Consider the following 22,468-nt stretch of genomic DNA (forward strand, 5'->3'; position numbering starts at 1 on the left):
TGCACTTTCTTCCCGTGGCAGTTTGAGTTTCCTCTGGGTGGTCCAGTTTCCTCCCACAGTTCAAAGATGTGCAGGTTAGGCGGATTGGTCATGTTAATTTGCCCCTTAAGTGTCCCAAAAGTAAGATGGAGTTACTGGGTTACAGGGTGGAGGTGTGGGCTTATGTAGTGTCATGTGAGAGAACCTTTAAGAAATGGGTGTTTATAAATGGGTGTGTATGTAAATATCTGTAGTGAGTGTACCTTTAATAAATGGGTGTTTACTACTGCAGTGATGTCAGAGAGTGGGTGGAGCTGGGCTGTCTGTCAGCTTTTTACTTTCGTTTTAGGCTGTTTGCTGCAGGGTGTATTTTAGTTTCCTTTTCAGTGTTGGAGCTGAAGCCAGACAGAGCAGGTGTACTGTTGATCTCTCTGCCATGAAAAGACTATCGCTTGATCATTTAGTGAATTCAGAATTATAAATGTTTTCAGTAGTGACTTTAACCTAATGTGCTTCTGTTAAAGGTTTTGTTTTTAAGTCGTATGGATGTTAAAAGGAAAGCTTAAAGGATTACTTAGTGTTGTAGTCTTTGGGGGTTGTATTTGAATTAACGCTTGTTAAGATGTTCACTGTATGTTTTAAAAAAGGTTAACTTGAGTTCATAGAATAAACATTGTTTTGCTTTCAAAAAAAAAGTTTCTATTTCTGCTGTACCACACCTGCAGAGTGGGCCGTGTGCTCCCCATACCACAATCTATTAAAAGTTGTGGGTCAGGTGAACTCCATGATACACTTTGGGGTTCTCTATACCCTGGCCCATAACAGTGGGGTGCTCTTTCCAAGGGCCAGTGCAGACTCGATGGGCCGAATGGCCTCTTTCTGCACAGTAGGGATTCTATGCTCAAACAAAAGAAGGACCAAATACAATGACTGAAAACAAGATTAGCCCTTTACTTCAGCGCATATGTTTCTTGGCAGTTACATGATGTTACCCAGTGAACACCCAGGATATAACAGCAAAATCTTAGATCTGAGACCAAGCCTGCGTCAGATTAGCTGATGTTAACCAAGGCATCATGTGACTCAATTGCACAGGATTCCCATTTCAGCACCCATGTGAGATACAGCTTTGAATAAAGGACAGAATTTGGTTCAGCTTTGATGCTCCTGCAGCTGCCTAGTTTCAGGAGTGCATAATGGCTACTATGCAAGATCCAGGATGCTTAACAGCCAATTGGTCAGTCGCCTGGGGAGAACAGAAGGGGAGAAAAATATAGAAAGGATAAAAAGCTTTTAGACCCAATGAAACAGTTCATATGGAAAATATGAAGCTTTCATCAACAGAGCGTGTAGGATTTGTGACAATTACTTAGAATCCCAACAGTGCAGAAGGAGGCCATTTGGCCATTAAGTCTGCACCGACCCTCCAAAAGAGCACCCTACCGAGGCTCACTCCCCTGCCCTATCCTGGTAAATCCCCAAACTTGGCCGAGGGGGGAGGATTAGTGGTGGGGTGGGGCCAGGTAGGTGGAGCAATGCTGACACAGACATAGCTGCAACAGAATATATCTGAGACAAAGCAAAGCTTAAAAATAACACAATGACAAACAGTAAAGCCTTTCAACAACCATTCCACCACATTATCACCATCATTTCAAACAGAACACACCTGGGAATTAAGTATTTTCTTTCATAGAACAGTGCAATGTCCTATTTGGCACATATTGTTGCTGTTAGCACAGCATGCAAGATTGCACTGCTAGCAGAGGGTCACCAATCTGGAACAAAAATATACCAGACTAATGATGTAATTTTTCCCACAATCAGAGAAAGGGTCACCTGAATTCTACACCCTTGTCCACAAGAGAACCTTTCAAATTAATTGGAAGGTACTGCAATATCAGGCAATTCATGTGTGATTAAGTTTGCCAGATTTGTCTACTTGTCCAATGTGACCCTAAAATAAAAAATTAAACCAAACTTGTCCATAAGCAGTTTTATTACAGTATTACACTTCAAAACCAAAATATCCACATACATTTTTCAATTAAAGGAACTTAAGCATGAATAATTTTGCTTGAAATATAATTTCTATCCAATGCTTTCTCCCGTACCAGCCTCCCCGAACAGGCGCCGGAGTGTGGCGACTAGGGGCCTTTCACAGTAACTTCATTTGAAGCCTACTTGTGACAATAAGCGATTTTCATTTAATTTCATTTCATTTCATTCACTTTGTCTTTTGATTTGCTATACCTATTTTAATTATTCACATCATGCATCACCTTTAGTCCTAAAAAAGTTGTATTCAAATTTTTTACTTTATTTCTCATTTTCTTTGCTCTATCTACTTTGGAGAATGAAACAAGTCTTTAAAGTACTAACATTCAATCCAGTAAGCACAGGTTCACAGACCATACAACATAGTGGTAAAAGAATTGGAAAATTACTGTAAACAGATGCACCATTGGGCAGAATTGAATTAGTATTACCCAGTTTGGATTACATGATTACAAATATTTTGTGTTACAAATGGAAAACTGTCCCATTCACTCATTAATATTTCTCACCTGGATGAACCCAAAACAATGTGGCCACCGTAATCTTAAAGAGGGGCTGTCTGCATTCTGATCATCCTGTAGGAATGGCCAAAATGGACACAGTATTCCCAGAACTTCAGCATGGATGGCAGTCTTACAGTGCCCAGAGGCCTAGGTTCAATTTCGGCCTTGGGTGACTGTTTGTGTGGAGTTTGCATGTTCTCCCCGTGCTTGCATGGGTTTCCTCCGGGGGCTTTGGTTTCCTCCCACAGTCCAAAGATGTGCAGGTTATATGGATTGTCCATGGTCAATCCACAGGGTTATGGGAATAGGATGGGGGAATGGGCCTAAGTAGAGTGCTCTTTCGAAGGACCAGCGCAGACGTGATGGGCCAAATGACCTCCTTCTGCAATGCAGGGATTCTAGGAGATTTATGAACAATAAAGGTTCTCAGTTTAAGGCTGGATTTATTTCAAGTAATTACAAAAATCACCAATTTCTGCTGGAGAAATTAATTGCGTTTGGTAGTTATCTTGTTTTCTGAACATACAAGTTAACAACCCGAGATGCAAAGAATCTCAGCACCTCAGGCTCAGACATTTCATAGAAGCCATGGGCGCAATTCTAATGCTCCGTTGCACCCGGTTCATCTCCCGCTATTCCCGGAAAATGGGGGAGAACCCCTAAACGAGTGTGTGCCAGGCGCATAACGGAGCACAATGCTCCCGGCACATGGCACCTGACGCAATCTGGTGGCCCAATCTGTGGAGGTCACAATGTCATTGGGTGGGGGTGTAGAGGATTTTCAACGCAGCTTTTAAAATGACGCCCCGATCTCCGAGGAACTGGTCTTGCTGGCATATTTAGGTACATAAAGACGTTTGGGAGAATTCAGTGACAATCTCCAAAGAAAATGACTAGGTATGGGTGTATTGCGATGGGAATCGCACCAGAACAGCCAAAAGGACCTTTGAAATCACTTTTGCCACACCCACCCAGAACCCATGCAATACCGGACATGACCAAAACATGTGGGTGTGGTTCGCCGGGCTTCCCGCGCATCTCCCGCACCGATGTTCCACTCCAAAAAATCTACTCAGCCTTGCTCCCGTCATATGCGCCGTGTAGAACCTTGAATTGTATCAGGCTGAGCCTGGCACACGAGGACGAAGAGTTTACCTTACTTAGGGCATCTGCCCACAGCCCCTCCTCAATCTCTTCCCCCAGCTCCTCCTCCCATTTTCCCTTCAGCTCCTCTACCATCGTCTCCCCCTCATCTCTCATTTCCCTATATATATCGGACACCCTACCATCACCCACCCATGCCCCCGAAATCACTCTGTCCTGGATCTCTTGCGCCGGGAGCTGCGGGAATTCCCTCACCTGTTGCCTCACAAATGCCCTCACTTGCATATAGCGAAATGCATTCCCAGGTGGCAACCCATATTTTTCTGTCAGTGCTCCCAGACTCGCGAACGTCCCGTCTAAGAACAGGTCCTTCAATTTCGCAATTCCTGCTCGCTGCCAAGATTTAAATCCCCCATCTATCCTTCCCGGGACTAACCTATGGTTGTTCCTTATCGGGGACCACACTGAGGCACCCGTCACTCCCTTATGTCGTCTCCACTGCCCCCAAATTTTCAGTGTTGCCACCACCACTGGACTTGTGGTGTACTTTTTCGGGGAGAACGGTAAAGGCACCGTCGCTAATGCTTGCAGGCAGGTTCCCCTACAGGACGCCATCTCTAGTCTTTTCCACGCCATTCCCTCGCCTTCCCCCATCCACTTGCATACCATTGATATATTGGCGGTCCAATAATAGTCAATCAAGCTCGGCAGTGCCAGTCCCCCCCTATCCCTGCTACCCTGCAGAAACCCCCTCTTCACTCTTGGGGTCTTCCCAGCCCACACAAAGCTCATAACGCTCTTATCCACTTTTTTGAAAAAAGCCTTGGTAATCATCACAGGGAGGCACTGGAACACAAAAAGAAATCGCGGAAGGACCACCATTTTGACCACCTGCACCCTGCCCGCCAGTGACAGGGGCACCATGTCCCATCTCCTAAAATCCTCTTCCATCTGCTCCACCAATCTTCCTAAATTAAGCTTATGCAAGGTTCCCCAGTTCCTGGCTATCTGGATCCCTAGGTACCGAAAATCCCTTGTTACTCTCCTCAGCGGCAAATCATCTATTCCCCTGCTCGGTTCCCCAGGGTGCATCACAAACAGCTCACTCTTCCCCATATTCAGTTTATATCCCGAAAATTCCCCAAACTCCCTGAGTGTCTGCATTATCTCGGGCATCCCCTCCACTGGGTCCGCGACATACAACAACAAATCATCCACGTATAATGACACCCGGTGCTCTTCTCCTCCCCTAAGTACTCCCCTCCACTTCCTAGAGCCCCTCAGCACTATGGCCAGTGGCTCAATTGCCAACGCAAACAGTATCGGGGACAGGGGACACCCCTGACTTGTCCCTCTATATAGACGGAAGTAGTCAGATCTCTGCCTGTTTGTGATTACACTTGCCACCGGGACCCTTTATAAAAGCTGAACCCACCCAATAAACCCCTCTCCAAATCCAAATCTCCTCAACACTTCCCACAGGTAATCCCACTCCACTCTATCAAATGATTTCTCAGCGTCCATCGCCACCACTATCTCCGCCTCTCCCTCCGGCGGGGACATCATTATCACACCTAGCAGCCTCCGTATATTAGTGTTCAACTGTCTCCCCTTAACAAACCCAGTTTGATCCTCGTGAACCACCCCTGGAACATAATCCTCGATCCTCGTCGCCATCACCTTGGCCAAGAGCTTGGCATCTACATTCAGAAGGGAGATAGGCCTGTAAGACCCGCACTGCAGCGGGTCTTTGTCCCTCTTCAGGAGCAACGATATCGTCGCCTCCGACATCGTCGGGGGCAACGTCCCCCCTTCCCTGGCCTCGTTAAAGGTTCTCGTCAGAAGCGGGGCTAGTAGGTCCATGTATTTCCTATAAAATTCCACCGGGAACCCATTTGGTCCCGGGGCCTTCCCTGCCTGCATGCTCCCAATCCCTTTTACCACCTCCTCCACCTCAATCCGTGCTCCCAATCCTGTCCTCTCCTGCTCCTCCACCTTTGGGAATTCCAGCTGATCCAGGAAATGCATCATTCCCTCCTTCCCTTCTGGGGGTTGAGCCTTATACAGCCTCTCATAAAATGCCTTAAACACCCCGTTCACCCTCTCTGCTCCCCGTTCCATCTCACCCTCCTCGTCCCTCACCCCACCTATCTCCCTCGCCGCCCCTCTCTTCCTCAATTGTTGGGCCAGTAACCGGCTCGCCTTCTCTCCGTACTCATACTGTACTCCGTGCCTTCCTCCATTGTGCCTCTGCCCTGCCCGTGGTCAGCAAGTCAAATTCCGTATGCAACCTTAGTCTTTCCCTGTACAGTCCCTCATCCGGAGCCTCTGCATACTGCCTATCCACCCTCAAAATTTCTCTCAACAATCGCTCCCTCTCTTTACTCTCTTGTTTCCCCTTATAGGCCTTTATGGAAATCAGTTCCCCTCTGACCACCGCCTTCAGTGCCTCCCAGACCACTCCCACCTGAACCTCTCCATCATCGTTAATCTCAAGGTACCTTTCGATACATCCCCTCACCCTTACACACACACCCTCATCCGCCAACAGTCCCATATCTAATCTCCAGAGTGGGTGCCGTTCCTTTTCCTCTCCTACTACCAGATCTACCCAATGTGGGAATGTGGGGCATGGTCCAAGATGGCTATGGCCGAATACTCCGTCCCTGTCACCTTCGGGATCAGTGCCCTTCCCAGGACAAAGAAGTCTATCCGAGAATACACCTTGTGGACATGGGAGAAGAAGGAAAACTCCCTACTCCTGGGCCTAGTGAATCTCCAGGGGTCTACTCCTCCCATCTGCTCCATGAAGTCCTTAAGCACCTTGGCCGCTGCCGGCCTCCTCCCGGTCCTAGACCTGGACTGGTCCAGCCCTGGATCCTGCACCGTGTTGAAATCTCCCCCCATTACCAACTTTCCCACCTCCAGGTCCGGGATACGCCCCAGCACACGCTTCATGAAGTTTGCATCATCCCAGTTCGGGGCATATACGTTCACCAGAACCACCGCTTCCCCTTGTAATCTGCCACTCACCATCACGTATCTACCCCCACTGTCCGCTACTATGGTCCTCGCCTCAAACACTACCCGTTTCCCCACTAATATAGCCACCCCTCTATTTTTCGCATCCAAGCCCGAATGAAATACCTGTCCCACCCATCCTTTACGTAATCTGACCTGATCCGCCAGTTTCAGATGCGTCTCCTGTAGCATGACCACATCTGCCTTTAATTTCTTTAGGTGCGCGAGTACCCTTGCCCTCTTAAAACGGCCCATTCAGCTCTCTCACATTCCACGTGATCAACCGGGTCGGGGGGCTCTTTACCTACCCCCCCCCCCCCCCCCATGTCGACTAGCCATCCCCTTTTTTAGACCAGCTCCTCACCCGGTTCCCACGCTCCCGTTTGTCCCCCCCCGTCCCGACCACCCCGCCCCATAACAGCTCCCCCTTTCCCATAGCAGCAGCAACCCAGTTAACCCCCCCCCTCCCCCTCCACTAGATCCCTTTCTAGCGTAATTGCTCCCCCCATGTTACTCCCAGAAGCCAGCAAACTCTGGCTGACCTCGGCTTCCCCCGTTTATCCTTGGCCCCCCATTGTGTAAGGCCCCCTCCTTCCTGCGCTCCCTTTCCCGCCGCAATTACCATAGCGCGGGAACAAAGCCCGAGTTTCCCACTCGGCCCCGCCCCTAATGGCGCAGCTCCCTCTCTCCTTCCCCCTCTCCTTCCCCACCGGCGCCCACAGTTCACCATCTCCCCCCCCCAACGAGGGGAATAGAGAAAATGTCCCCCCCCTTCCCATACAATCCCCCCACTACTTTATTACAGAAAACTCTTTCTTTCTCCAGTCTAGTCCAACTTCTCCTCTACAATAAATGTCCACACCTCTTCTGCCGTCTCGAAGTAGTGATGTTTCCCTTGGTGTGTAACCCACAGTCTCGCTGGCTGCAGCATTCCAAATTTAACTTTCTTTCTATGTAGCACCGCCTTGGCCCGATTGAAACTCGCCCTCCTTCTCGCCACCTCCGCACTCCAATCCTGGTACACGCGTATCACCGCATTCTCCCACCTGCAGCTCCGTGTCTTTTACGCCCATCTCAGGACCATCTCCCTGTCCTTATAGCGGTGAAACCTCCCCACTATGGCTCGAGGTATTTCTCCTGCCTTTGGTCTTCGCGCAAGGACTCGATATGCTCCCTCCACTTCCAAGGGGCCCGTCGGGGCCTCCGGTCCCATTAACGAGTGAAGCAATGTGCTCACATATGCCCCGACGTCCGCCCCCTCTGCACCTTCGGGAAGACCCAAAACTCTTAAGTTCTTCCTCCTCGAGTTATTCTCCAGGGCTTCCAGCCTCTCTACACACCTTTTATGCAGTGCCTCGTGCATCTCTGTCTTCACCACCAGGCCCTGTATTTCATCCTCATTCTCAGCAGCCTTTGCCTTCACATCACGAAGCTCCAACTCCTGGGTCTTCTGTGCCTCCTTTAGCCCTTCAATCGCCTGCAGTATCGGGGCCAACACCTCCTTCTTCAGCTCCTCCACACAGCGCCGCAGGAACTCTTGCTGTTCCGGGCCCCACACCGAACGGCCTCCTTCCGCCGCCATCTTGCTTCGTGCTTCCCTTCCTTGCCGCTGCTCCTGAGGATCCTCTGCAATCTAGCCACTACTCTCTTATTTCTCCATATATATCCGGGGGGATTCCCTTCTATTTCACCGCACAATGGTTTTAGCCGTCAAAAATTGCCGTTGGGGCTCCTAATAAGAGCCCAAAAGTCCGTTCCAACGGGAGGTGCCGAAACGTGTGACTCAGCTGGTCATCGCCGTACCCGGAAGTCCCGTGAGATTTAACCTTAGGCAACAACCTACCTTGTGGTACCTTGTCAAAGCCTTCGTAAACCCTTCAAAAAAACTCACTCAAATTCGTGAGACATGGCTTTCCCCTTCCAAAGCTTGCTGACTTTCCTTAATTAGCCCTTGTCTGTCTAAATACCTGTAGATCCTGTCCCTCAGAATACCTTCTAACAACTTACTCACCACAGACGTTGGGTTCAGTGGTCTATAGTTCCCAAGCTTTTCCCTGCAGCCCTTGTTAAACAAAGGCACAACATTTGCTATCCTCCGATCATCAGGCACCTCACCTGTGGCTGTCGATGATTCAAATATCTCTGCTATGGGACCGCAATTTCCTCCCTAGCCTCCCACGACGTCCCGAGATACATTATCAGGTCCAGGGGATTTACCTACCTTGGTGCGCTTTAAGATTTCCAGCACCTTCTTCTCTGTAATATGTACATTCCTTAAGACATCACTATTTATTTCCCCAAGGTCCCTAACATTCATGCCTTTCTCAACAGAATGAAAAATATTCATTTAGGATCTCACCCATCTCTTGTGGATCGCACATAGATGGCCTTGTAGATCATTAAGAGGGCCACTCTCCCCCTATTTTGCTCTTTATGTATTTGTAGAAGCTCTTTGGATTCTCCTTTGCCTTATCTGCGAAAGTAATCTCATGCCCCCTTTTTGCCCTCCTGATTTCGCTCAACTCTACTCCGACAACCTCCATACTTCTCAAGGGATCCACTTGATCCCGACTGCCTATGCATGTCATATGCCTTCTTCTTCTTTTTGACCAGGGCCTCAATATCTTGAGTCATCCAGGGTTCCCTACTTCTACCAGCCTTGCCCTTCACTCTAAGAGGAATATGCTTACCCTGAAACCAGGTTAACACATTTTTGAAAGTCTCCCACTTACCAGCTGTCCCTTTGCCTGCCAACAGACTCCCACAATCAACTTTTAAAAGCTCCTGTCAAATACCATCAAAATTGGCCTTGCCCCAATTTAGAATTTTAACTTTTGGGCCAGTCCTATCATCCGCCATAGCTGCCTTAAAACTAATGGAATTATGGTCACTGGTGCCAAAGTAATCCCTCACTAACACTTTTGTCACCTGCCCTTCCTTAGTTCCCAAGAGGAGGTCAAAGTTTTGCCCCCTCTCTTGTCGGGCCAGCCACATACTGAATGAGAAATTTCTCCTGAATACACTCAACAAATTTCTCTCATTCCAAGCCCCTAATGAGATGGCTGTCCCAGTCAATGTTGGGAAACTTAAAAACTATTACCACCCTATTTCTTTTGCAGCTTCTGTAATCTCCTTACACATTTGCTCCTCAATTTCCTGCTGACTATTTGGGAGACTCCAGTACAATCCTATCAAAGTGATCTCTCCCTTCTCATTTTTCAGTTCTACTCATAAAGACTCAAGTTGGTGAACCCTCGGATGTATCCCCTTTCAGTACTGCCGTGATATTCTCCCTAATCTCCCTATTTTCAGAAAAGCTTATATACCTGAAAGGTTAAGTATTTCCTCTACAATGCTGACTGAGCAAAAATTTCAGTCTTTTAAAGCAGGAGAAATGTGTTTGCAAGTAAACATGTGCTACATATTCATATACTACGTTGAAAATATACACAACCTTGAAAGTTAGAGGTGGTGCAAGAACAGTTTCATTAAAGTTTGCTTAAGTTAGCAAGCATCAATTGTCACTTGCAATGAAGAGTATGCATTAAAACCCAAGTTCACATATCCCTTGCCCTCATGAAATGCAGTAAAGATCACAAACCTCTGGACTGCACAAGGTCAATTTCTTTCAAAGTACAGTCAATATCTATTTGAAGCTGTCTGTTTAGACTTCGAAATCTAGTCATCTCCTCTGGCTGTGAAGACAAAAAGAAAACAGAGTACCAAACTGTTAAAAATTAAAACAATTCAGTACACTGCTGTACTCAGATTTTTGATAGACAATAAATGATGAAGATGCCCTTGGATAATATTGGCCCAAGTCACAAGTAACAGACATATCAAATTACCGCTGCACACTTCGAATCAGCAGCTGTTGCAAAGATGATGCATCTTAAGTGTAGCAGTCAGGTCATCACCATCGGATAGCACAGGTGAAGGAACCAACTGAGCAAGAAGTAAAATCCCTTATGCTCATCGATTTGCTTCAACCTAACTTTTCCAGAACTTCAAATGTAATTGAAAGGAAATCCTCGGTTGCTTTTAATGGAGAAAAAAAAAATCCAGTACAATATTCAATGTGAACTATCTGAAAGAATCATTTCCCCAATAATGTAAGCAGAAATAAGGAAGCACGATTAATCAGAAAAAAATCATCAAGTTTTGGGTGCAATTAGCATAGTGGCTGCAGCCTTGAGAAACACCCGCTATTTAACGACAATTTGTCCTTGGGGAGTTTCTCTTTGTCAAGGCCGAACAGTCAATTCCTGCTGGCGAGCCAACAGAAAAGGCTCCTCGCAGATCGCGATGCCATTTTGGAAAGCTGCCCCGAAGATGATATTCCCAAGCATTTGATGCCTATTTCCTGTTATTTGAAGCCAAATCCCCAAGATTACTGCATACCAATGCAATACTTTGGTTTAAATGGAAGTAATATTGAACACTTTTTTTCCAGGAGTCAAATGTATTGACTGAGCAGCAACTTGGTCCAGCATTGGAGGTGCAGGTTAGGTAGATTGACTATGCTAAATTGTCCAAAGGGCGGGGTTACAGGGATGGGGCAGGGGAATGGGCCTGCATAGGATGCGCTTGGTAGGGTTGGTGCAGACTCGATGGGCTGAAAGGTCTCCTTCTGCACTGGAGTGATTCGATGAATTGGATCAAGCATCTTTGCACCCCAGTGATTTATTTATAATTTATGTATGAATAATAATTCCACATCCGCACACGAAGATTTAATTTGAAACTGTTTCCCTTTGTATAATTAATTTCTACTTTACCCATAATATATCGTAGCCCAGGTAATAACATGGTTTCATTTAGTAATGGCCTGCCTATCATTGTAATCCAATAACTTTACTGAAAGTGGTCGTACAGATATAACATTTGCAATACTCTCTACTAATCACTTCACAAAAAGTAATTTTAAGCAGAGTTAATGAAGTGTTAATCCCCAAAACCTCAATGCGGTTTTGCAAAGAGCATTTCGCCCAAGTCAGGTTTCTAATTCCAGTTGCTGAATGTGCCCATTCACCATCATCCAAGCTTAACTGACTCGTTGGCTAAATGACATTTCAGTTCAGTCAAATGGGATAGACTTCGAACAGATCTAGCAACTCAAGACTGGGCATCCCGGAGGTGCTGTGGGCCAGCAACAGCAGCAAAATTGTCCTCAACCACAATCTGCAACTTCATGGCCCGGCATATCCGCCACTCATGGTTCAGTGAAGAGTGCAGGAGAGCATGCCAGGAGCAACCCCAGGCATACCTAAAAATGAAGTGTCAACGTGGTGAAGCTGCATTGCAGGTCTACTTGTGTGCCAAACAGCATAAGCAGCACGTAATAAGCGATTCCACAACAAACGCATCAGATCTAAGCTTTGCAGTCCTGCCACATTCAGCCATGAATGGTGGAGGACAATTAAACAACTTATTGTGGAGGAGGCAGCTCCACAAATACCACCATCCTCCATGATGGAGGAGTTCAGCATATCAGTGCAAAAGACAAGGTTGAAGCATTCACAGCAATCTTCAGCCAGAAGTGTAGAGTGGATGATCCATCTCGGTCTCCTCCGAAGGTCCCCAGCACCTTCACTCAATATGATTCACCTCACGTGAAATAAGATCATAGAATCCCTACAGTGCAGAAGGAAGACATTCGGCCATCGGGTCTGCACCTACCCTCTGACCGCACCCTATCCCCGTAATCCCGCCTAAGCTTTGGGCACTAAGGGGCAATTTAGCACAGCCAATCCACCTAACCTGAACATCTTTGGACTGTGGGAGGAAACAGGAGCACCTGGAGGAAACCCACGCAGACACAGAGAATGTGCAAACACCACACAGTCACTCAAGGTCAGAATTAAACCTGGGTCACTGGCGCTGTGAAGCAGTAGTGCTAACCACTGTGCCAAGAAACTCTGTAGGCACTGGATACTGCAAAGGCTATGGACCCTGACAATATTCTGATAATAGTACAGAATCTGTGCTGAATATGTACTCCAGAACTTGCCGCACCCCTAGCCAAGCTGTTCCTGTACAGCTAAAACACTGGCATCTATCCGACAAAGTGGAAAATTGCCCAAATCCAACCCAGCCAAGAACTGCCCTATCAGTCTACTCTCCATCATCAGCAAAGTGAAGAAGTCATCAACAGGGCAATCAAGCGGCGCCAACTTAGCAATAACCTGCTCACGTATGCTCAGTTTGGTTCCACCAGGGTTACTCAGCTCCGGATCTCATTATAGCCTTGGTTCAAACATGGACAAAAGAGCTGACTGCCAGAGGCAAGGAGAGTATGACTGCCCTTGACATCAAGGCAGCATTTGACCGATAATGGCATTAAGGAGTGCTAGCTTAACTGGAGTCAATGGGAATCTGGGGAGGAACTCTCTGCTGGTTGAAGTCATATTTGGGACAAGGAAAGATGGTTGTGGTGGTTGGAGGTCAAACATCACTGCTCCAGGACATCACTGCTGGAGTTCCTTAGGGCGCATCCTAAGCCCAACTATCTTCAGCTGCTTCATCAAAGACCTCCCTTCCACCATAAGGTCAGAAGTGGGAATGTTCGCAGATGATTGCACAATGTTCAGCACCATTCGTGACACCTCAGATAATGAAGCAGTCCATGTCCAAATACAGCAACAGCTTGACAATACCGAGGCTTGGGCTGGCAAGTGGCAAATTACATTTGCACCACACAAGTGCCAGGCAATGACCATCTCCTATAAGAGAGGATCTAACCATTGTTCCTCGACATTAAACGGTGAAGGCAGTGGTCGCGAACGCCCTGGCCCCCTTCAAAGTGTGCTGGAAAGTACAGAACAGCATTTGGAGGCACACGAGGCGACTATCAAGAGAACTGGAGAAAGCGGTGGCCAAACAGAGCAACTGAATTCGCCTCCTTGGAGACGGAATTGGAAATCTGGTGATGCAAGGGGCACTGAAGGGAAAGCTCAAGGACCAGGAGAACTGGTTGCCCCGCCAAAACCTCTTCACTCTGGGGCTGCCAGTGGGTATCGAGGGCAGGAACCCCATGGAATGTGTGTCCCAGATGCTGGGTAAGCCGGTTGGGAGGATGAGCTTTCCTAAACCCCCAGCGATAGACAGAGCCCACAGGTCACTCAGGCCATAGCCAAAAGCGTGAGAACAACCAAGAGCCGTCAGAGCGTAACTTCACTGGTACCAAGACCAGAAGATTCCAAACTGGGCAAGGCACACGTGGTCCTGCCAGTGGGAAGGGCACTCGATCAGAGTGTACCAGGACATTGCGGCAGACCTGGCCAAGAGCCATGCTGAATTAAACAAAGGCGGCCCTTTAGAAGAGTGGGGTGCGATTTGGAATGCTATAACCGGTCAAACGGTGGGTAACCTTCCAGGGGAAGGAACACTACTTCACCGCACTGGCCAAGGCTGACAGGTACATGCACAGATACGGGGCTGGGAAGGGAGCGGCAACAGTAGAAACAAACTGTGTAAAGAACAGAAAAGGACAACTGCGCAGGACAGAACTGCCTCACTTTCAACCTGACTTTGTGACCCAGGAAGGAGGGGGTGGGAATGATAAAGTGCAAAGATAGGCAAGGGAAAACCAGGAGGGGAGCGGTGGCACTGTACTATCGGACAAGCCAACATGAGGGAGTATGGGCAGAGGGGGGAGAATATGGCATATGTCCTGCCAGGGAGCGAATGCCTGGCAGAAGCAGGGGGTGGAGATGTGAGTGAGAGAGAGAGAGAGAGAGAGAGAGAGAGAGAGAGAGAGAGAGAGAGAGAGAGAGAGAGAGAGAGAGAGAGAGAGAGAGAGAGAGAGAGAGAGAGAAAGGATAGGAGGGGGGGGAGAAACAAAAGAGGTAGACAGACCTAAGAGGGGGAAATAAGGAGGGGGTGGGGTAAAATGCTGGCCACGATGGGTCACACATGACGGCAGCAATAACATCAATGCCAGGAGCCCCAAACGGCTGACCCAGAAACAAAGGGAAACCCTGGAGTGAAGGGGCACATCCACCAGGTGAGATGGGGACGACAGAAGCTCATCAGGATAGACACCTGGAATGTCAGGAGATTTGGAGACTTAACGGCCCATACAACTGTACATACGTGTCTGTATATTTGAATCTTAACCATCCTGAAGGATATCAAATATGTAGGAAAAGTACGCCTGTTTAAGGGGGGGCCACGGCCACAGTTGTTGTTGGGATGCTCCTCTGTTGTGAATATCTGTGTTGCTTTAGCATTTTGCAAATTGTTGGATACAAAGTGTGAAAACTCAAAAATATTTTTTAAAAATACTGTGGCTACCAGAGCAGGTCAAAGGCTAGGAATCCTGCAGCAAGTAACTCATCCCCAAAGCCATCATCGACAAGGCACAAGTCAGCAGTGTAATGGAATACCCTCCCCTTGCCTGGCCGACTGCAGTTCCAGAAACACTCAGAAGCTCGGCACCATCCAAGACAAAGCAGCCCGCTTGAATGCTACCACTTTCACAAACATTTAATCTCTCCACCACCGACGAACAGTGGCAGCCGTATGTACCATCTACAAGATGCACTGCAGTAACTCGCCACAGTTCCTTAAGCAGAACCTTCCAAACCCACAACCACTACTATCTAGAAGGACAAGAGCAGATACCTGGGACCCCCCCCACCACCCTGACTTGGAAATATATTGGCGCTCCTTCACGGTCTCTGGGTCAAAAGTTTGGTACTCCCTCCCTAACAGCACTCTGGGTGTACCTACACCCCAGGGACTGCAGCGGTTCAAGAAGGCAACTCACCATCACCTTCTGAAGGGCAATTAGTGATAGGCCATAAATGCTGGCCTAACCAGTGACATCCACATCCTGTTATCAATTTTTAAAAAACAAAAAAAAAAATCCACCTTAAAATTCCCCTCAGCATCAGTCATTCAGAAATGTTAACTTAAAAAGATAGACACAAATCATCAGAAAACGTGTTAATTCTACTGCAAAATGAATTGTTTAAAAAAAAGTTACTGAAGGCGTGTCACATTATATCTCTGTCTGAAAAGGGCAACACTAACAGGTACAATGGCCTATCAGGGAGAAGAGATCGAGGAGGAGTAAGCATCTTCATGATTCTGGATGGTAATTCAATGATACTAAATCAATTAGTGAGTTCAGTAGCAGCTTAGCTTTGAATCACATAGAGAGGATGGGCAGGATGCAATAACAGTGCTACTGTGAAACTGCCCTGCAATATAAATAGAATGGTTTCACAAACAGGAGTTGATGACCTCTAAAGGGTACCATACATGACATATCGACTTAGATGACTTAGCTGAAGATATAAAGACCCACATAAAGTCAAAGCCTGAACGTCCAAATTATTTACTTCCCAAGTAAACAGTATTTTAAGCAGTGGCCTTACTGTAGGTATTGATGTGTTGGAGTTCACTCTCCTCAGCCGTCGTTGCATTAAATCATATTCCATCTCATTAACCTCAGCCTTCAGCTTCTCCAGCTTTTGCTTTTCCAAGTTTAGTTCTTTTAGTAATCGCTCCATTCGAGCTCTCTGATGGAGCAAAAGCGCTAAAGACACATTCCAAAAATCAGTCACAGAACAGAAAAACGGACATCTAATTCAGACGGACAAGTATTGCAACCATTACTGGGAACAGAAACAGCACTGATTAAACCAGGTTAGATAAACTCTAGCTAACCTCCTTTCCATCAGTTTTCTCTTCTCCCCCTAAACAAACTGAAAACAAAAACTAGTGGCGCAATTCAAAATGATTCTTCAGTAACTCAACCACTCAGAAAAACAAGGAAATCCAAGATGAAAACTGCACTTCAGATCGACCCCTGAATGTACATACCAAAGGTTCACTGCGTAGAGAGAAGAATTTACTTTCAGCAGATTATTCATAACCCTCTTTACTGATAGCACTGATAAGCATCAGCGTCACAAAGATGCAAAGACAGCAATTCTTGCACGAGGTCTACAGTGGATTTATAAAATGATTAGTACTTATCTATTCCCATAATGATATACTGTCAGCTATTACATGTATACTGTATCAATAATAATTTCAACTGCAATATCAGAGGCCTTGCATTGTTAAATACTTTAAAATATTCCTGCAAAAAGACCATAAATTTGACTGTTCACTATAATTAATTTTGCAGAACTATTAAATCTGTTCAAGCTAATTTGTGATTTGCTAAATAAAATGACGTACTTTAACATGAAAACTTAGTTTCAACACCAATCATTTGATTTGTGTCTGAATTTATGATCCTGTATTTAAGAATTATTGATTCTCTCAAAAATCTAACAGACATAGTATATATTATATATATATATATATATATATATAAGCTTACTGAAGCTTAGTAATAATCAGAAAACGAGTGCTATCAAAACAAAGCACAGCATTATAACCTAGCCACATGACAACCGAGCTAAGCAGTAAAACAATGTATAGTCAATGTAGAATCATAGAAAGATAGAGGCCATTTAGACCATCACATCTCTGCCAGTTCTTCAATAGATCTTTCCAATTAGTTCCATTCCCTTGCACCTTCCCCACAGCCCTATAAATATTTATATCTACAAATGTACCCAATTTTTAATGTTGCTATTGAGTATGCTTTCCCCACACTTGAGAGAGTATACGATGACAAGTGTGGTACCAAAATTTTCCGCTCATTCCCGCACAAATTAAGCGATGTGTTAAAACTAAGTTTTCTTGTTCAAGTACATCACTTTATTTTGCAAATCACAAATTAGCTTGAACAGATTTAATAGTTTTGCAAAGTTAATTATAGTGAAGTCAAATTTATGGCCTTTGTGCAGGAATATTTTAAATTATTTAACAGAATGCAAGGCCGCTGATATTGTAGCTGCAATTATTATTGATACAGTATACATGTAATAGTTGACAGTTATGGGAATGGATAAGTCCTAATCATTTATATTTATAATTCCACTGGATTTATAAATCTCACAGACAGCAAACCCTGCGAGTTTCTTGGGCCTTTAGAGGATGGCGCCGGGGGCTAGCAACAGGAAACCCCATTGACCTGAAGATCCCGCTGCTGGACAATGGCAGGCTGCCTCCGCGTAGCACGGAAAATCCCACCCAAAATATTTTTTAAAAGCAGATTCTGCATGTCACCTCTATTACACAACAGAAAGTTGCAGCTTATCAAAATACAATGATGGGGTTTTAATCTAAAGAGTTTATTTTTCCTTCCTTTTTGATGCAAATCTTTTAAAAATAAATTTAGGGTGTCTCAAATTTGAAATATTTCCCCCATTGAACAGCTGTGCAAGCCAATTTTCTAAGGAGCTGTAACTGCGTTAATTTTTGTTAAACTAAAGAGATTTTGAGCACTTTCTCAAACATAATCATGGTTTGTTATGGGATCCCGGGAGATCTCACTGAACCATTATTGGAAATCTACAGTATTGGCATGACATCAGCAATTTAGAACGAAAATATTGTAATTATATAGCCAACATCTGGATTAATAAAATGGAGTTTTAATGATTCTAACTGGCATACAGTTAGCTACGATTTCTGCTTTTTGGTGATGTTGGGTGCATGTTATGTAGGGTGGCACAGTAGCACAGTGGTTAGCACTGTTGCTTCACTGCGCCAGCGTCCCAGGTTCAATTCCCGGCTTGAGTCAGTGTCTGTGCAGAGTCTGCACGTTCTCCCCATGTCTGCGTGGGTTTCCTCCAGGTGCTCTGCTTTTCTCCCACAAGTCCTGAAAGACATGCTTGTTAAAGGAATTGGATATTTTGAATTCTCCCTCTATGTACCTGAACAGGTGCCAGAATGTGGCAATTAGGGGATTGTCACAGTAACTTCATTGTAGTGTTAGTGTAAGCCTACTTGTGACGATGGTAAAGATTATATTCAAATGAGACATTTTCATAGAATCTCTATAATGCAGAAGGAGGCCATTCAGCCCATCGGTCTGCACTGACCCTCCAAAAGAGCACCATAACTTAGGCCCACTCCCCTATCCTATCCCTGTAACTCCATAATCCCACTTAAACTTTGGACACTAAGGGGGAACATATCATGGCCAATCCACCTAACCTGCACATTTTATTCCATAATTGAGTAACTATTCCGACTTCCACATCTGTAGCCTTAGCCAAGTGCAATGCAGAAACCACTCCAACAAACTGCAAAGAAATCACATTTATTCTACAAGAAAATATCTGTTTACTTACTCATAACTTTGGCACTATGAGTTGACATTTTTCCTCATCATCAAATAGAACAAATTCAATTGCTCATGGGCGACACAAAGCAGAAAGAATGATTTAAAAAAAGCTTGGGTGGGCACCTCAAGTTCATTATTTTATAGGTACAATCTTGACAATTGCTTCAGTGGAATAAAAGGCTGAAATTCAAAAGATGATCTATTTTGGGAGTCAGACTAAAGCAGAAACAAGACAAGGAGGTCTGGGGCTGGTTTAGCACAGGGCTAAATCACTGGCTTTGAAAGCAGACCAAGGCAGGCCAGCAGCACGGTTCAATTCCCGTACCAGCCTCCCCGAACAGGTGCCGGAATGTGGCGACTAGGGGCTTTTCAAAGTAACTTCATTTGAAGCCTACTTGTGACAATAAGTGATTTTCATTTCATTCTGAATAGGAAGAGACTCTGTCGAGCAAACTCATTTTCCAAACCACATGCATTTCCTCCAATTTTTGTGCCTTTTTGCCTTTAATTCTGAAATCATAGCCAAATAATGTGTTCAAAATTATCCACATTTTAAATAATTAAACTAGATTTCCTGTTCAATCTTCTCTTCAACGAAAACAAGTTGAATCCTGTCTTCTTTTATAAAGTCCTAGAATAGCCCTTGTTTACTTTCTCTGATCGTTCTCCAATGTATTAATTTCCTTTCGAAAGAGAGGGTAAATCACCAAACTTGCTTTGCAAGAGTTTTCAAATTATCCATTTCGATACAAGACAAATGTGCTTCCAATGGTCAAGTCGTTGACATGGTTAGATTGAGAATATTGCAGGCAATCTTAAGCATCCTCTCTTCAAAAACACACCAGGCAGCTGTTAGGTGAGCATGGAGCAATGGCAAATACATGGAATTGAGGTAGAGATCAGGCAGGATCTGATTCATTGACAGAGGTGGTTCATGGGGTTGAAATGGCCTACTGCTCCTATTAAGCTGTATTTAATTTTAATCACACAATCAGGTAACCTCTTCACAGCAGTTTGGACAATGCATGAACACAAACTGCTTATTATCTCAATTAAGTTTGGGATCCAAACTAATTTTTAAGTGCGACCTAACATTTTGTCTTTACGTTGTTACTAAACTGCATTATGCAGCTTAGTTCAAAGTGTAGAAATAACTTTGTGTATAACAAGCAAATGAATTTTATTTCCAATTTATAATAAACTATCGAGACTGATAGCGGCAGCAGCACATATCCAAAAAGTCTTAAATTGCATTGACTTCTCTCTTATACATGGTTAAACTGTATGAGACATAAAACAGTAATTAAACCTGTGTTCTTGCAATACAATACATAAAAATACCAAACTTTTGAGACAGCGTACTATACCTTGAGTGTAAGCATAGTCATCTGATCCTGAACTTGATTTTCGCCGCTGCTCCTCATTTCGTTTGACACTAGATCCCGTTACTGCTGATATTGGTTGTATAGGTTCAGGAGCTCCAGGATGCTCGCCATGGCAATCGACTAAATTCAAGATGCTCCCAGGGTCAAAAGTAGGCGATGCCACACCTCGTGAAATTGAAGGGGGTCTGTTTGGGGATACTGTAATTTTGAAGGTGTATTTAGTATTTGGCTGAGTTACAACCACACGAGGAGAGTTTACTTGGTTACTGCCAGCAGTTGTAGACCTGGGTCGTGATGGTTGATGGTGAATATACGTGGGTGGTACACTATATACTGGCTGCGGTTGAACAACACTCATTTGTCCCGACATTCCTCTTGACGGTGAGCTGGAAGGTGAATTGGTAGCAATATAAAGCGTAGGCTGACTCCGTAAAGCAGGTTGACTGCTTACAGGGGATGAACTTCGTGTAATGGTGGCACCAGATCTTTGGGGTGTTTCCAATTTGATTTCGATCTGATTTTTCATAGGACCTTTAGACAATCCAGACACAGAATAAGGGATGTATGACAATGATTGACTGCTTTGTTGTTGGTAGTTCTGTGGAGGCTGGTACGGGAGATGTGTCATTGTAGGAGAACTAATAGGCATGAAGACATGGGAAGTCTGATGACCTTGTTGGTTGGCTTGTACCTGATGCTGTGGAGAACTGTAGGGTGAGCTGAACTGTGACGGGGGTGGCGATCGAAATGCTTGCTGAGGAAGCTGAGGCTGTTTGGGAGAATACTGAGAAGGCTGATAGGTCTGCTGCGGTTGATAAACAGGTGGAGGATGATGATTATACTGTGGAAGTGGGCACTGGCTCGAAGTCCAAGCTGTGTTCTGAGGGGTGTGTCGTCCAGATACTGGCCTAATGTAAATAGAATTACCAATCCCATAGGGAGTATTCTGCATCTGCGATGGACCACCATGTATGTGCAAAGCAGTAGGAGCAGTCTGACCAGATGGCACATTCTGTGACAAGGTTACGGTGATAGGATTCATGGTGTATCGAGGTATGGGCTGATATGTTGGAGAGACACCTTGCATAGGTGATGCGTTCATGCTTGGTTGAAGGGAAGTTGGCTGTTGAGATGGCGGGGGAGGCGTACCTGTATTTCGTCCCTGGTCGCTTACAAAGAAAGGGTTGTAGCCAGATGGATTGGCTACAATTGCAGGGGCAGAATGTGGCTCCTGTATTAATCGCACAAGTTGTTTACCACCTCCACGTTGAGGGTCGATATGGCTATCACTTGTGCTATGGACCAGCGTTCGACCCCCATTGATTTGACCCCCATCCCCTGCCTGGTATGTTGCTGGAGGCTGGATACCCAGATTAATCTGCAGCATGTGGTTCCTGCTCATTCTGGCGTCATCGGGGTTGTGGAACTCCCCATAAAGGTATTTGTTGCTCTCTTGGGCAAGGGCCAAACAACAGGTTTCCAGATTACTGTTATTCTTAATTGAAAAAGAGAAATAAAAAATGTTAATGTAAAGGTGACATTACTGCAACCCATATTGTAACATGTGGACAGTTTCAACCATGCACAATTTTAATATGAATCCAATGCAGAAGAGAAAAATATTTATCCACCAATGTAATAAAGTTCAAAACCAGTGGGGTTTTAAAAGTACTATGCAGTGCCATGATGAGGAAGAGCGATTCCTTTTGATGAAGTAGTGAGGAAGAGTTGAGTATTAGAAATGAGAAGTGGACGTGCGATTATGCATGTTCAACAGCAGTCATTTGAAGGCAGCACAGGTTAAGCACGAAGGGGTGAAGCCACTCGTGATATTTTTGCACACAAGTGGAATGTGGAAATACTGGTTTGAAAAGTCAAAGTAAGTTGGCTGGTGGAGGACGGAAGATGGTTTGCTGTTAAAAAAATTGTTACGTATAACTGAAGGCCTCATAAGCTGGGGACAGTTTTAAATCCTAGTTTACCAATAACCAAAGAATGCAGGTAAAGTCTCACCATTTGAGGATATTACATTCCCGCGAAACTTCGCAAATGGCAAAATCGTGAGCGACGAACTTACTTTACAAATGAAGTCAATGAGATAGGTTCCAGCCATCCAAAAGTTACATATATAAAGGATCAAAGGCAATTAAAACTCTGTTTTCAATAAACTTCAAGGAATTTACTGGACAAGTTGTTTAATAAAACAAGAAAGAAATTGTCAC

General features: G+C 45.2%; 1 protein-coding gene across 10 annotated transcripts in view; it reads right to left on the reverse strand.

Moving 5' to 3' along the window:
• The window catches only part of tab3 (TGF-beta activated kinase 1 (MAP3K7) binding protein 3), a 157,991-nt gene that overhangs the window by 40,518 nt on the left and 95,005 nt on the right, over positions 1 to 22,468 (reverse strand). For all 10 annotated transcript variants that reach the window (XM_072513974.1, XM_072513972.1, XM_072513971.1 and 7 more), the window contains 3 exons: positions 20,229 to 21,741; positions 16,049 to 16,209; positions 10,267 to 10,360 (listed from right to left, as the gene is read on the reverse strand). In XM_072513974.1, coding sequence (XP_072370075.1) covers positions 10,267 to 10,360; positions 16,049 to 16,209; positions 20,229 to 21,741 — 1,768 coding nt within the window. The remainder of the gene's footprint in view (positions 1 to 10,266; positions 10,361 to 16,048; positions 16,210 to 20,228; positions 21,742 to 22,468) is intronic.

Source organism: Scyliorhinus torazame, chromosome 8, assembly GCF_047496885.1.
Source record: "Scyliorhinus torazame isolate Kashiwa2021f chromosome 8, sScyTor2.1, whole genome shotgun sequence".
Taxonomy (NCBI): Eukaryota; Metazoa; Chordata; class Chondrichthyes; order Carcharhiniformes; family Scyliorhinidae; genus Scyliorhinus; species Scyliorhinus torazame.